Source organism: Lissotriton vulgaris, chromosome 11 (assembly GCF_964263255.1).
Source record: "Lissotriton vulgaris chromosome 11, aLisVul1.2, whole genome shotgun sequence".
In the NCBI taxonomy this organism is placed as follows: Eukaryota; Metazoa; Chordata; class Amphibia; order Caudata; family Salamandridae; genus Lissotriton; species Lissotriton vulgaris.
Window position 1 is genome coordinate 947,985,582 of NC_141699.1, and position 15,758 is coordinate 948,001,339.

General features: G+C 45.2%; 1 protein-coding gene across 7 annotated transcripts in view; it reads left to right on the top strand.

The window, feature by feature from the left end:
- The window catches only part of LOC147683727 (von Willebrand factor A domain-containing protein 5A-like), a 326,679-nt gene that overhangs the window by 109,526 nt on the left and 201,395 nt on the right, over positions 1-15,758 (top strand). For all 7 annotated transcript variants that reach the window (XM_086944103.1, XM_086944100.1, XM_086944105.1 and 4 more), the window contains exon 10: positions 2,899-2,978. In XM_086944103.1, the coding sequence (XP_086800229.1) occupies positions 2,899-2,978 (80 nt within the window). The remainder of the gene's footprint in view (positions 1-2,898; positions 2,979-15,758) is intronic.

Consider the following 15,758-nt stretch of genomic DNA (forward strand, 5'->3'; position numbering starts at 1 on the left):
TTAGTCGTTCGTGACGATGTTGAAAATAGTCGCACTGACAATTTAGGCAAGCCAGTCTTTTTTCTTTCCCTCTATTTTCTTTTTTCTTTCCTTCTCTCACTTTCTTTCTCTTGACTTTAAATATTGCCTTCTTTCATTCCATCTTTCCTTCTCTCCTTCTTTCTTCGTTCCTTTTTTTCCTTCCTTCTTCCCGTCTCTTTATTTCTTTCCATCTTTACTTCCCTAATTTTTTCTTTTCCCTTTTTTCCTTTTTCCTCTCATTCCTTATTTTTCTCTTGCCTTCTTTCTTGTCTGTTTTTCCTGTTCCTTACTTTTACTTGTCTTTTTTTCTATCTTTCTTTCCTTCTTTATTTCCTTCCTTCCTTCTTTCTTTCTTTCCTTCTTTCTTTCCTTTTCTGATTTCTTTCTATCTTTCCTTCTTTCTCTATCCTTCTTTCTTTCTTGCCTATGTTTTTACTCTCTCTCTCCTTCCCTCTCCTTGAAGCCAATGCCAGGTCTTTGTTAGGAGCCTAGACATTTTGACTTTATCAACATTATGTGTATAGCATAGTTACTTATAGGGGCCAGTCTTCATCCATTAGCTTGTGGTTGGTGTCATTCACATATTTATTCCACCCACTCCAGTTTGCATTAGGGGAAGTGTGTCAGCCTAGTTCAGCAATTGGCTGACTTCACTATGAGTGACGGCATGCCGCCCTTTCGCAAGGAATACGTACAGACACCAAGTAGTGCCCTTCAATGGTAGGGATTACTATAGTAATATGTGGGGGCGTTTTTTAGACCCCAAAAACTTTTCCAGTTGCAAAATATTTTTGGGGTTTAGATTGAGAAGGGTGTGGCATATACCCAAACAAAGTTTGACAAACGTTATGACCAAACAAGAATTGCCAGAAGGCTGTCTGCCAATCCCAGGCTTGTGGGCTTTGCCTATGCTTTTTTCTCTTGAAGTTTTATATAGCACAAACTCGACCCGAAGGCATCAGAGCACTTTACATGAGCACCAGTTACGTTAGAGACCGATGGATTCAATTTTTGTTTTGGTTTTGTTATGCACCACTTGAAATCACTTCGACAATGCCGGTGGAAGCAATCTAAAGGAATATTTGTTGCTGTTGCTGGCAACCTTAAATGCTGTTAACTGAGCTCCAGCAATGAGTCTGAGGTGGTTTGTCTGCCACACAGCTCGATCAGAAGCCCAACCACAAATCTTTTTTTTCAGTGTCCCACCGGTTGTTAGCTCAGCGTCATCCATGGGGACCATAAGACCCCTGTGCTGTCCCTAAGTACTAGCTCCAATATGTAGCAAAGTAACCCTTCTTTGCTTTCCTGTCACTCTGGCACATATTCTTCCACATGCTGCTACACCAGGTATATTCTGCTGGCAGGTTGAAGGTATCGAATCAGCTTATCCAGCAAAGGGGCTCATGTGCTGTGCTTTCCAACACTGGGTCACTCAGTTAAGATCATATTTGTCTCAGTTTGTGTGCACCAGATGCTCTGTGCCTGGAAGCGGAGACCATCACAAGATGGGGCTCACAGAGCACACTTTGGTGCCCAGCAGGTATAGGGTGCTCTTCACCCACTAGGGAATTATATAACATTCTGTTAAGGTCTCACTATCCCCACCAGACCCCACACATAGCCTCCAGCGCTAGTTCCTCTCCAGCCTCAGTTAAGCTACAGGTCATAGGTGCTAACCGGGCTCCTTTCACTGGATTCCATGAGGTGCGTGCTCCCTAGGGTTTGTCCCCACTGCCTTGTTTAGTTTCATGTATCCCACTAACCACAGGATATAGGCAACATGTCTGCTAGGTTGCGATCATAATTCTGATGTTGGAGGATCTGGGAGGGGTCCTACAATGTGCCACTGCTCCTGGCATATAAAGTCATTTTAAGGCTGCTGGAGCCTTAGGATGCGTGAAGAAACACACACCAAGTGAAGAAGGGGAGAGAATGTGTCCTAATGGCTAGAGAGGTCGACCTCCAAGCTGCGGAACCAGGTTCGAGTCTCAGCAGGGACGCTCAACAGCCTTTGATTCTGGAAAAATCACTTAATCTCCCAGTGCCTAACAAAATGAATCCATCTGTAACGCAACTGGTGATCATATAAAGCTCTCTGATACCTTTGGGTCTTGTTTGCGCTATATGAAACAAAAAAAGGCTTGAGGTATTTGCCTTAAAAGGACCTGCACTAAGATCGAGCAACCTGGTCAGCACTTTCACAAACTAGCTCCCTTGCCACTCCTCCCAGCTGATAGAGATAGAGAGAGGGAAGAATATGAACAAACCAGGATGAAAGCAGTAGTGTGGTAGTGGGCTGACAGTTTAAAAATGGCAACCAGTGTGGACAACAATACTACACAGGGCCTAGCCCAAATATGGCCACTGTGCATAACATCATGGATGCTTTGGCTGTAAAATTCCTGCTACAGACACATAACCTGCTGTTGCAGAGGTAGTGCTACTCCAGACTTGCCTCAGCTGTCCTCGTCAACAAACTATTTGTCTAACACTGCTCTGGAAAATTATATGGATACATTTAGAATGTATTCAGAGGTTTTATAGAGATGAAAACATTACTGGTATTAGTATATTGCTATGTAAGGCGTGTTAACATTTAGTCTTTTTGTTGTATGTTTTATACAGTTTCAATTGTAATTAAATGTCCTTTAGTACCGAGGGCATGGATTAAAAACTGTAAAAATAAATGAATGCAAATCTATCTTTACATTTCCAACAATTTTTATTTTGTAATGTTGGCATGTCCAGAAAAGGGGTTTAGAAACAGATGAAAATAGCTTTATATGCCCCTTCCACCATACTATCAAACTGTTTTATTACAGGTGCCTGCATTATGAACTTGTGTTACTCTCTCTTATGATTATTTTCCCTCCGCAGCTCTTTGTTTTCACAGATGGAGAGGTTGGGAACACTAAAGCAGTGATTTCAGAGGTCCAAGCCAACAGCTCTAAACACCGGTAAGAAAATTCTGACCTTTTTGTCACTTTCCGAGCATTTCTTCCTTCCCTAACCCATGATTCAATACCCCTCTCCCTATTAAACTGTGCATTCATTCGTCTCTTCTCCTGATCGCCCCATATCCCATAATATTGTTTTTTCCTTTTCTAGTCAAACATTTACTACTATTACTGTATCTCAGAAATGCCATTCTATGTATGTCTTGGCATGCACTATTTCCTCTTGCAAGGCAGAATACCTTTTAGATTCCACATCATGCTATTCCGGATTCCACTCCAATATGTGACATTCCATGGTTCTCCCTTATATAATGGTTTGTCTCTGTTAGAAGTCTGCAGCATCCCATCCTCTGTGACGCAATTTAACATTCACTGATGGCTTATACAATATTTTCATCCTTCCATTATTACAGGATAAATGCCAAGAAAAGAGGGCTCTGTGCTAAGGCTTTAGGTTGGTTCTTTTTTGAGTTACAGTGAAGTATGTCCTCCCACAGGTTCTTCTTATTATTTTTTTTTCTTTGTCCTCATCTCCCCATAGACTCAGCAGTTTTGACAAGCCGCTTTATACTAACTGTGCCCCCTCCGACTTGCTGCTTCCGTCTAGCCATCCACGGCCTTCCTCTTTATCCCGAGGACTGGGCGTAATCATTGCACTTATATGCCGCTCTCCAGACCTTAACCATTAATCATATGCAGGCGTCGTCCCCACGATATCCTTCCATCTAATGCAGATCTCTCTTCTGGCCAAGACCTCCAAATAAAGAAGTAAACCTATCTGGGGCTGTAGAGATGTCATATTTCCCTGCTTATTCAAGCCAAAAAAGACCAGAGACAGATCTACCACTATATGCATTTGTAGGATGTCAGCCAGGGATTCTCCCACCTTCTTCCAAAGTCCTCCCAATTCTGCACATTCGAAGAACATGTGTATATCATCCACCTTGTTAATACGGCACCTCGGGGGAATGCTGGTACTGAAGTGGAAGGATCTGCAAATTTGGCGATCTTAGCAGGGATATAGTATAGAATTTGCAGAAGATGAGATAAAATACATTTCACGTAGATACACTGCAAGAAACTACGGAGAGGGGGGAGGCCTGGTAGGGCGCTGTCATACAAAATCAGCCCCGCCCACACCTCAGGGTGCATTACGCAGATCAAGGACGAACAGCGGGAAACAGTATATGACACCCCAGCTATACTAGACTGCTTCACTAAATTTTTTACTGAACTATACACTGCTTAGGGTAAGTCGTCCACATCCGAAATTAACGATTATCTAGACGACATGGCGCTGGCATGGCTGTCGGACACCCACCAGCAATACTTTTGCCACCATATCACCCGGGATGAAATAATAGAAACCATCAACTCACTACCGAACAATAAAGCACCCGGGCTAGATGGTCTTGAGCGAGGTAGAATTTTATAAAGAGAACCGTGATCTACTGATCCCACATTTTGCCGAAATGCTTGAAGAAGCTTATGAAGAGGGCACTCTCCCTGCCTCACTAAGCAAAGCACTCCTTTTAGCACGCCCGAAACCGGAAAAGGACCCGCTGAGTGCGAATCATACAGACCTCTTTCCCTGATAAATATAGACGCCAAGATCTTAGCGAACAGAATACAACCGCTTCTCTGCAACATGGTGTTACCAGACCAGGCTGGCTTCATGCCGACACGGTCCACCACCCACAACATTCGTACCATTTTCGCACTATACGATCAGCTAGACCCAGACACACCAGCTGCTGCGGCCCTTTTGGATGCTGCAAAGGCATTTGACTCTGTGGAGTGGAGCTTCATGGTCGTCACTCTTCAAAGGATGGGGTTCCCAGAGTCATTCCTTAAATGGATATCGTTACTGTATGTGGAACCTAAGGCACGTGTCAGGATAAATGGCTATACATCCAACCCTATAGAGATAAAGCGCGGTACCAGACAGGGCTTCCCGCTCTCACCAATGTTCTTTGCATTAATCCTCGAACCACTAGCCTTTAAGAGTAGACAGAAACACTCTGACTCGGCCCTGCAATTTAGCCTCCGCCCAATTGGTATAGCACTATATGCAGACAACATGGTACTCTACACTAAGTACCCAGACCGGAATCTAAACCCGCTTATACGGGAATACGTTAGTTATGAATGGTTTGCTGGCCTTCGAATAAATTGGGACAAATCCGTTGTGATCCCCCTTAACTGCGGAAACCGAGGCGCCTCAATTGGAATACCCTCTAAAATGGCAGACAGAGCCAGTTAAATACATGGGAGTCTGGATTCACCGTGACCCTGATCTGGTTATTAGAGAAAACTAAGGAAAGGTGCTGGTGCGCTTGGAGAACCAGGTAGATAAGTGGATAAAAATGCCTCTTTCACTGGCAGATAGGATAGCCCTACAGAAAATGATTATATTACCCAGATTTCTATATCTGTTCTGGAATTTACCAATATGGCTGAACACAGCCTTTTTTGCAAAATTGCGATCTATTGTGCAAAGACTTACATGGGCAGGCAAGAGTGAGCTGGAAGGTCTTAACCCAACCATATCATTTGGGAGGCTTTGAGGTGCCGGACTTCCACATATATTATCTCTGCGCACAAGCACAGCATGCACATTATTGGACGAAACCCCATGCATATATACCACACATTACAGTGGAAAAAGACAGCATTGACCCTCTCCCACTGACTACGCTCATAGCTGACCCGATAAGGTATACACCAAGGGACAAAATCCACACAGCCCATTGTACCTCAAAGGCGTGGCATGTATTGGCACACAGGGCACATAAGCTACCAGTGTACACAAGAGCACTGCCCATGGCGAAACACCCTAGACTTACAGTGACACAAGAAAAGAAAATGCATGCTTCGCTGTAGGAGATGGGACTAACCTCAATGGGACAACTATACCCACATAATAAATTCATTACATAGACAGATACCTCTTTATGTGCTCATCAATCACCCCTGAAGAAATTTGCATACCTACGACGACGTACGGCTGTTCGGTCTTTATATCGCACATTTCCGGATGAACCCACACAACTGAATACATTATAAATATTATTAACGGCTCCCAACCGGAAAGGTCTGGTGACACGCTTATACAACGCAGCACAAGAGAAGCAGGCCGAGAAACCTACCGCAGCTCTAGGTAGATGGGAGGTGGCGCTAGGTGAGACAATTGATGAACAAGATTGGCAGTATAGCTGCACTCAACTCAAACTTCTCACATCAAATTGCAACTTGTGTATCATTCATTTCAAATTCCTCCACCAATTATATTATACGCCGGACAAACTACATAGACTAGGTCTGACAGAGACTGACACTTGCCAGAGGTGCAACGCACCTGGTGCTGATTTTTTACATATCTCTTGGTCATGCCCACTAATACAGACATATTGGGATGAAATCACTGCCACTCTATCTGAAATGCTATCAAAGCAGATCCCTAATACTCCCCTGGTATGCATTTTGGGGGTCGAGAAACTTAAACATGCTAGACGCAGGAAACATTTGGCGGTAGCACTGCTGCTCGCAAAAAGGCATATTGCAACGAAATGGGGAAGCAAACGACCCCCCAGACTTAAGGACTGGAGCAAGGACATGACCTATTGCAAGACGACACTAGAGACTTACGCAGAGGATATCCCACAAGCCTTGCGGCCCTGAGACTTCTGGGAGCCACTTGTCCATCTACCGATGTAAGAGTTACGTAAATGATAACTGATATGAGTATGATGTGGTCAGTGACTCCAATGTTATATATTACAGAACAATGTAAATTGTAATGACTTGTGTGATATGCAACTATTGGTCGGTTAAAAAAAAAAAAAAAAAGCCACGTGTCTTCTGCAGTGTTTTTCACCAGCATCTCAGCTTTCTTTGACAAGACTCTCTGCAGTGACGGTACACATGGCTTCAGAGTGGCGGTCTTTGTGAGACTGCACTCTGGGTTGCTACATTCAGTGAGAATAGTGTGAATTTCCTTTGTTGGACATTTGGTGTTTGAAATCCACTGGGAGTTAGTCTTTTTGCCTTTTTGATGGAAGATTTGTATATCCTATTGAGCCCTCTGAGGCACATTTTGACTTGCTGGTTTTAGTCTCCTTGAATTGGCTATAAATGCAGTGTTACCCTCCCTCTGACCCTTATTTCAGAGAACATATGTTTCTTAAGTCTACTAGGGCAAGGGTACGGGTGCTTCTTTTTTCAATTTAATTTCAGTGTAAATCATGATGTCCATCGCATAGATCAAGAAACACTAAAGGGCCTTGACTCTACTCAGTAATGCTGAGTCAATATAACAATAAAACAAAACAATTGCCAGTACTGAGCAAAACTCAAACATTTTTGTTGAAAACCCGAACCCTATGAATAAAACATATGTTCCATACTTATTACTAAATCTCCAATTATGTATTTATTAAATGATTCATGGGATATATTTATCAACCATATATTTACCTGTGCATCAATGAAAACAAACACAAGAGAAAAGACTATATACACCACAAAGAACTTAAACAGAAGAAATCTCAGCAAGAGACCCCCAAGCACTCAATGCACACATTCACACATACCTCACACACATTCAATCAAACATACTTGTCAAGCATTCATGTCATCGAAACAGGACACCAGATGGGGTCTAAATAAATCTTGGATAACCCCAAGTCTGGTGAGCAACACTTCCAATCCCAGAAGCAAACAACCAAAACAATAAGATGAAATCCAAAGCGATTGTAGAGGAAAAAACAGGTCAATACTATTTACTGCAATCAACAATTAAATGGTTACATCAATAACTTGATTGAACAAAATAGTTTGTTTGACCAGGATAGCAATACGTCAACGCGTTTCGAACCCAGCTATTAGTGGGTTCTCATCAGGACCGAAAAAACTCTTAATTTCTTTCTGCAGCCTAAGTCAGCCGTTTTCAGAGAAACACAGGTAAAAACGTGCTCCAGGGGTACTTGACAGTATATTCACTGTCTTTGGGCAGATAGAGGAGCCAGAGAAGCCTTAGCGGTATGATTCTGCTAGTGCTTCACGTCGAATGACCAGTACGGCGGAATGCTCTTTTGCAAAGTGCTTAACTCCCAGCAATGGCGTCCACAAACTTTCGTTGATGCGTGTGACGTCAGTTAAAACAAAGTCCCATCAGACTTTGAGGGAACTGACGTCACACTAGACATCCACAAACACATTAATGTTAGGCATGTCCGAGCACTCATCTACATTCTGATAACTATTCCTGGGCAGGTAGAGAGGTAGGGGTCAACACTTATGCCTAAATAGGCAGTACCCTGTTCCCATACAAAGGGCTGATTACCCCTACTGATCGTCTGGGGCCATGGATGGGAAGAAAGGACCTTTGTCCACTTCAAAGACCCTTCTTTTAAGTCACTCTCACTTCAAAGGCACAACTGAGATTAAGTACTGGGTCTCTGACTCCACCAAAACAGTACACTACTGGGCCTCTGCTGCTACAAGGCCTGCTACTTTGTGCAACTGCTGCTCTGGGAGAACAGCATTACTGCTCTGCTGTGCTTGCTGTTTCCTGCTGCCCTCTGCCCTGCTAAGGAAAAGGACTGGACCCATCTCACTTGAACCCAGAGTGACTCCAAGGTCTTGCTGGCTTGCCCCCTGTTCTGAAGTCTCAGGGCCATCAAAGACTTTCTCCAACCGTGCAACAGCACCTGGACTCTGCCATCTGTGAGGCCTGCCTTCCCAAGTGGTGTCAATCCAGTCTGGGGCAGAACCCACACATTAACGACTTTGCGCAGATCCGTACCAACCAATTTCCCTTAGATGCCATGGGAGCTGCTGCCTGATGACATTGCTTCAACGGACTGTGCGGCCCCATGACGACTGACTTCTCAGCTTGACGATGACTCATAGCCTTCATCGCCAAGGGGTTCGGCCATAAAGTCTCACTGACTGTATGGATCGGAACCAGCACATTACCTCCATCCATGGGATTGACGCGTTGACTCCTCGCACAGGAGTCTTTGACTATTCCTCCATCCAAGGTACTTTTTCAGCAGGACCTGAATGAGTCCTATAGCCGGTCTGCCCTACATCGCAGGCGGCCTGAACTTTAGATTTACCCCAGTCTAGCACAACCAGATGTCCCTGTTGGCGCTTTATGACTCACTGTCACTACTGTCACACTGTGCTCGTGCCCGCCCACAAGTCCTGCTGGAACCTGGGTCCTGTGCGTATGTAAGTATTCGGAAAGGATAGACTATTCGGGATTGTTGCTGAACATTTGCAGGGGCAAACATGGCACAGCCTAGCTAAAGTCAGGCTGTTGCCCTCATATGTTGCTATGTCCCAGCACCAGCCCAACTGCTGCACTCTAAAATGCCTGTGATCAGCGAGGTCAGTGTCATTCTCGTTGATTGCTGATGACCAACTGCGCCTGGTTCGCCCACATAAGTGAGCGGAATCGGGTGTACAGCAGCGCAGTGCGGGGACATGGCTAGTCAGTGGACGGGGGGGTTTACAGGGTTTAGAGTGCCTCAATTCATCACAACGTCACCATGTTTACCAAACGTTTTGCGGTGGGTTCCCCAGTTCTCTCAGATCCTTCCCAGGTTCATCACCTGCTACTAAATGTTGCGCATTCACGTCGTCATTGGCCCGCTGTGTGTGTGGAAGTGGCAAATCTGGCAACGACCTCGGGGAGGTAAGTTGGCTTACAGTGTTGGCTTATACCATTGTCTCCATTGCTGCTTCACTGCTGTTGCCTGCTGCTGGTTCCTGTGCTGATCTTGTGCTGGCATTGTTGTCTCCATTCCCCTGTCCCAGTTTGCACCTCTTTGATAGGGAATCGCTGGAGCAAGTGTTGCAAGCCTTAGCCACCTCGGAGTAACACATCTTCATTGGCAAACTGTCATAAATCTCTTAATTCATCATAACCTGATATTTCCATGGCATTATTGGCAGATTTGAGGTCTAAAGCTATCACTTTTACACTGTGATAACCTGGTGTAAATTATGGGGAAAAGGAAATGTGATGGTGGACCCCAACAGGCTGCTGCTCCCCAAACTGACATTAATCAGTATGATGCTGCAAAGAGTATATAGGTGTAGCGGCAACAGAAATCAACCTGTTTGAGAGGAGACTCTCAATGGGGGCACCTGCAGGAATGCCAATAGATTAAACTCGTCTGGCAGGGAGAATGGTACCACTACTCAAGAACCCGGCCCGTGTTGATCAAGGGAAGCCATGGAGTCTCAATATCAATCCCAAGTTCTTAGTGGATCACCTACAGGGGAGGGTTTTACGCAGTAGCAGGTACCCCAAAACAGCTAAACCTGGGGCAAAATCTGTTATTGTGTCCAATGCCCCCTTACTGGACAAGTGGCAACAATGCCCACACTTCAGTTAGAGGAGGCTCAGTTCTCTACCCTAACTTCATGGCACAAATATTAGCTGAGATAGCAGAGAAGGTCAAAGAAATCTTGGGGCATATTACCAAGCAATAGCGATAATTATCGCTATTGCTTGGTTAGAGACAAAAATTTACTGCTAAGCTGCTGCGATTTTTTTTCAAATAAACCTTGGTATTACCAAGGTTTATCGCAAATGCGATAAAATTCGGCCGCAATGCATGAATATCGCTGAAAAGTCAGCGATATTCATGCATTACCGAGCTAATGCTCTTAGCCATGTTATCCACTTCCCATTGGATAACATGGCTAAGAACTGCTCAGGGCAGGTGTTAGCTTTTGGAGATATTCGCGCTTAGCGCGAATATCTCCAAAAGTTGGTAATAGGAGATAGAGATGTTAGCGACTGTTTCCAGTTGCTAACATCTTGGCACGCCCACTTTGCATGTCATTAGTGTGGCTCACTGGTTAGAGGCGATTTACAAAAGGGGTGGTGATGAACAGAGTGTCTGAATTGAGCAGACCACTCTTACCCAGTCCAAAGATCAGGGCTTGATCCATCACCGTTATTTATCTCACTGCCCCATCCCAGCTCAGAACCTGGCTATATGCAAATCAGTCTGTCCCTGGCCCAGTGCATCATGGGAACAGGGCAGACTAAACTACCAAGCCAATTCTTTACCAGAAAGGAGACAAGCTACCGGGGACCGGTTTCTGGCATTTCAGCCTCTTCGGCCCGGCTTGCTTGAATCCTGATGGAGCACCATCAGGATTCAAGCAAACCGGGCCGAAGACGGCTGTAATGCCAGAAACCGGTCCCCGGGAGCTTGTTTCCTTCCCAGTGTAAGAATTGGCTTCTGTAGTTTGGTTTGTCCTGTTCCCATCATGCACTGGGACAGGAACAGACTAATTTGCATACAGCCAGGTTCTGAAACTGGGATGGTGCAGTGAGCTAAAAAACGGTGTTGGATCTAGCCCTGATCTTTTGACTGGGTGAGAGCTTTCTGCTTAATTCAGAGACTCTGTCCCTCACCACCCCTTTTTGTAAATATCACTGGTTAGAGGCGGCAGACCCGAGAGCAGAGGACGGCCCGGGACCAGGGTTCGATTCCCGACGCGGCAGGTTTCTGGACCAGGGTCAGCGGACTCGATAATTCTCTCGCCTCGGTGCCCACTCTGATCAGCGATCACACTCGGCAACTCTGGGCATTAGCTTGCCTCATCTTCACTAACGGCCCCACCAGACCGCCGGGGATGCCTGGTCTCACCCTGGAGATACCCATTAAGGGACCATCTCTCAGGGAAGCCAGGAAGGGTTTCGCAGCGGTCGAAGCGCGGAGGTAGTCCTTCGGGAGTGATTCCAGCGCTATATAAGCACACAATTAATTAATTAATTAGTGATAAATATCACTGACATGCAAAGTGGGGCCCAAGATGGTCGCTATCTCCTACTAGCTGTCGCTAACTGGTGTTAGCGACAGCTAGGTAATAGGGAGATAATTTTATCTCCGCTTTCTTGGCTTTTAAAGCCAAAAAAGCGGAGATAAACCCCCTTGATAATATGCCCCCAAGAGTGTAGAGCTATCTCCATCACTGGCTCATATATCAGCCATCAAACATGCTCAAAAGGCCCGTGCTACTCTGCCACTATAAGCCCAAAAGGTTTGAGGAAGGGCGAATTACACACAAAGGGGCGCAGGAGGGCCTGGCAGCGGCCATACTCTGAGTAGGAACTTTGGGACCTCTAGTGGCACTGCCTTGTGATTGTTACCAATCGTGTAAATGTCAAAAGAATATCCACTCTCCCTGTCCAGTTAAAACCAGTGAGAGACCCAGGCTCCTCGGATAGATCCCAGTATCAAATACCAAAGAATGGGTAATCAATGAAAAATCCCAAAACTCCCAGTCATTGACCTACCATCCGAATCTTCCCCTTATGTAGTGGTTGTGTCTGGTGTTCCAGAACTGCGAGAAGGCCAGCTGGAGTCACACAAGGAGTTATTTAACATTGGTCTGAACTGGTTCAACTTGAACATGTACTTTCCCCTCTCAGTATTTATCTGGTCTTTAGGGTAGATGGGTTGAGAGGGGAAGGTTTGACCGGCCTGGAGACTAGATCATTGTCAACTTTAGGAACCCTGACATTGTGCAAAGATTGTTGTTTGGTGATAGGCATAGGATGGAACGAAGCACAAACACAAACACTGCGCATGTGCCACTTGGTTACTTTAACAAACCTAGGTTTGATGCCAACAGGCTTCACCTTAATTCTGACCCCAAATGTCCTGTGAACAACCCACAATCCCATAGTAGCCAGCAACGATTGTAATTTCATTATTCCTGTCTTTAATAGATTTGATCCGTTGGATATGATCGACTGTCTCTGTTATGAAATGATTGCTCATTTTACTACCGGCCCTGAGGGAAGAGACATAGGATCAATTATAGAAGGGAAATTATTGACACAGAGGGTAGGTACCTCACAGTAGTTACTCCCCAGCTGCGTGCAGATCCAGTCCATGAACCCCCACATGATATATCACCCAATATATACATAGAGTAATCCAATACACCTATGCAGGTATCCATACGAACAACTAGCCCGAATCCCTGTGAACACCAACAAGACCAAGCGAGGGGCACTGTGGCGGTCACGAATGATGTGGTGGAAGCTCAGGGCTCTTTCAGATCGAGCAGCGACCATCTGGTTGGAAGATATGGAGGTCAGGGTCCCCGTGAGGCCAGTGTGAATCCAGGAGAGTCATCTAGAGGGGTTGTGAAACAAATCTATGGAAAATAGGACCAAACAAAATGTTTAGTGAGGGAACTCTCATGGAATGTCGCTGGGTTTGCTTCGAAGCTCAAATGTATGGAATGGAGCCAATTCATAGAGAACTATGATATGTCTATTTCAAGAAACCTGGCTTACTATGAAAATCCAAAAAGCTGGGTTTGCCCCCTATATGCAATTGTTAAGAGGGAAAGAAAGGGGCAGATCCGCAGGAGGCTTAATCACTTGGGTAGGTGCCATCTTTTGTGCTTGGCAAAGCAGGTGGATATAGCCTCTGAGGATATCCTTTGGATCCACCTTACATTCCCGCATAAAATGGGTATCTACATCAATAATATTTATTCTAGACCCATGGGGAGTTGGCGGTAATCGCCCATTGTGGAGTTGATTGTGCTCATATGGCAATTTTTCCAGTGGGGTCTTTTAAAGTGATGAGAGCTGATTTCAACTGTCAGTTTGTGCTTTTAGGTGCCAATCTTGCAGGAAGAACAGCTCTGGGAAGGCCAAGAACTGGCGATATCACCCATAAAAATCCCCCCGTGCCTAACAAAAATGAATGTGGCCGTCTGTAACGCAACTGGTGCTCCTGTAAAGCGCTGTGACCCCTTATGGGTCTAGTTCATGCTATATAAAACTCCTAAAACATTTTTTTTAAAGTGAATATGTGATCCAAACATGGAGGGATGGAGGTCAGTTGTTAGGGTCATTCTGTATCCTACTGTGGGTTTGGTTGTCATCTGGATGTATTTTGAAATTCATCAGGTGTTTCTTGACTGGATGGTAGTATTGTGCCAATTGCCTGTCGCAATAGTCTGACAGTGAGTCTGGTAGGATTCATCCAAAGGTGTCCTGGCTAGGGAGGTTTGATGGCCATGTTTTGCTTCATGAGGCCTACCTGCAGCTGATGTCCTGACCCCAACAGACTCTGCATTCTCTTTGAGGTAGGCACAAACCCCAGTTCCTCCCTCAAAAGTTCTTCCTTTGCAGATATGGGGTTATGCATAAGTCTGTGGTAGGCCTGTGTTAGGGATGGGCGTGGCATACCACAAGCCAGTGAAACATTTTGAGGGTGTTATGAAATGCAATAGTGCCTCCTGTGCCCAGTGGATGTTGAGGCTTGTATATTATATGCATTAGTAACCGGATTTGGGATTATGAAAGGCGTTGTTATGTTTACTCGCCTCTTTGTCTGTGCATCTTGCCTGAATGGGAGTTCCAGATAGTTGCATTTCCATGACGGGTGGCTCTGCAAGTATTTTCTGTGCATGACTGTAAATCCACTATGATTCTATTAGGATGTGTCTAAGACTGGTGCTTTTCTAGTATTCAGGTTGTAAGCAGGAAATTCTGACATATCTGGTATGCACGGCCTTTGCAGCTGATTATGCTCAGGCGTGTACAGGCCTGTGCATTATCATATTGACATTGCTTTTGCAATATCACCAGGGTTTGTGTGTTGTGTAAATATTTCATGTGATAAACTGTTTACTTTGTTTTTTCAGTTTGATTTATTTTAACCCCTTGTGTGCTTGTGACGGAACCGCTCCGTCACAAGCCACGGGTGAGCTGTGCTTGTGACGGAATGGTTCCGTCACGGCCCGCTCGGCGCGCCTGCGCGGCGCTGATTTCGCGCCTGCGCAGCGCGTTCCATTGAGCGGGCACGTTCGTGATGGAACCGTTCCGTCACAAGCACAGCTCACCCGCATGCCGTGACGGAGCGGTTCCGTCACAAGCACGTGACCGCCGCGCGGCCGCCCTACCCCCTTAGCGCTGCGGCGGAATAGCCGCCGCAGCGAAGGGGTTAAAGGACCATAGCCCTTCCGGACTCACTTATGCATAATCAATCTGCCTGTTTGAACAACACAAAATCTACTGGAAAATAAGTTCAGGGAGCTAAGATGGTACATTATATGGTCTAATAGTTAGTGGAATGCAAACAAGGACCCTTTATATTAGGAGTAATAAAACTATGAATATGAGTTAGAAGGTTAACACAAAATAAATTAGGTCATAAATAAAAATTAAAACTTACCTGCTGCCACCTCTTCGAAGCGGTTGTATGACGTTACAACACATTCCGTTGCAACGCATGCCTTTACCACGCATGCGTTACAACGCGAATGCCATCATCACGCTTATCCTTTACCACGAAAATGCCTTTAACACGCATACTTTTACGATTTTCGTTGTTAAACTATGCATGTTAATGGCATTTTCATGTTAAAGGATATTTCCGATCCCTACAAATTAACCCTGAAAATGTACCCTTAAAATTTACCCGTGCGCGACATCACCCCCTCATTCCCCCTTACCTCTCCACTTCAAGCACTTCCGATTTTCATTTTACGTCATTAAGAGGAAGCGGAAGCGTCTTTCCGTTTCCTCTAACGATGCCGATTGCCTTCACATCTTTTTTCTTCTTAAACTGAAAACAACGGAAACAGGTGCGTTTTTTTGATTTTTGGGGGGGAGACCCCCCAAGCCCCCTTTTTTATACCCACACTTTTTTGGGGGGGGGGGGGGGGACGGGTCTCCCCCCCTTTTTTTTTACCTTTATCACACATGCCTTTACTACGCAT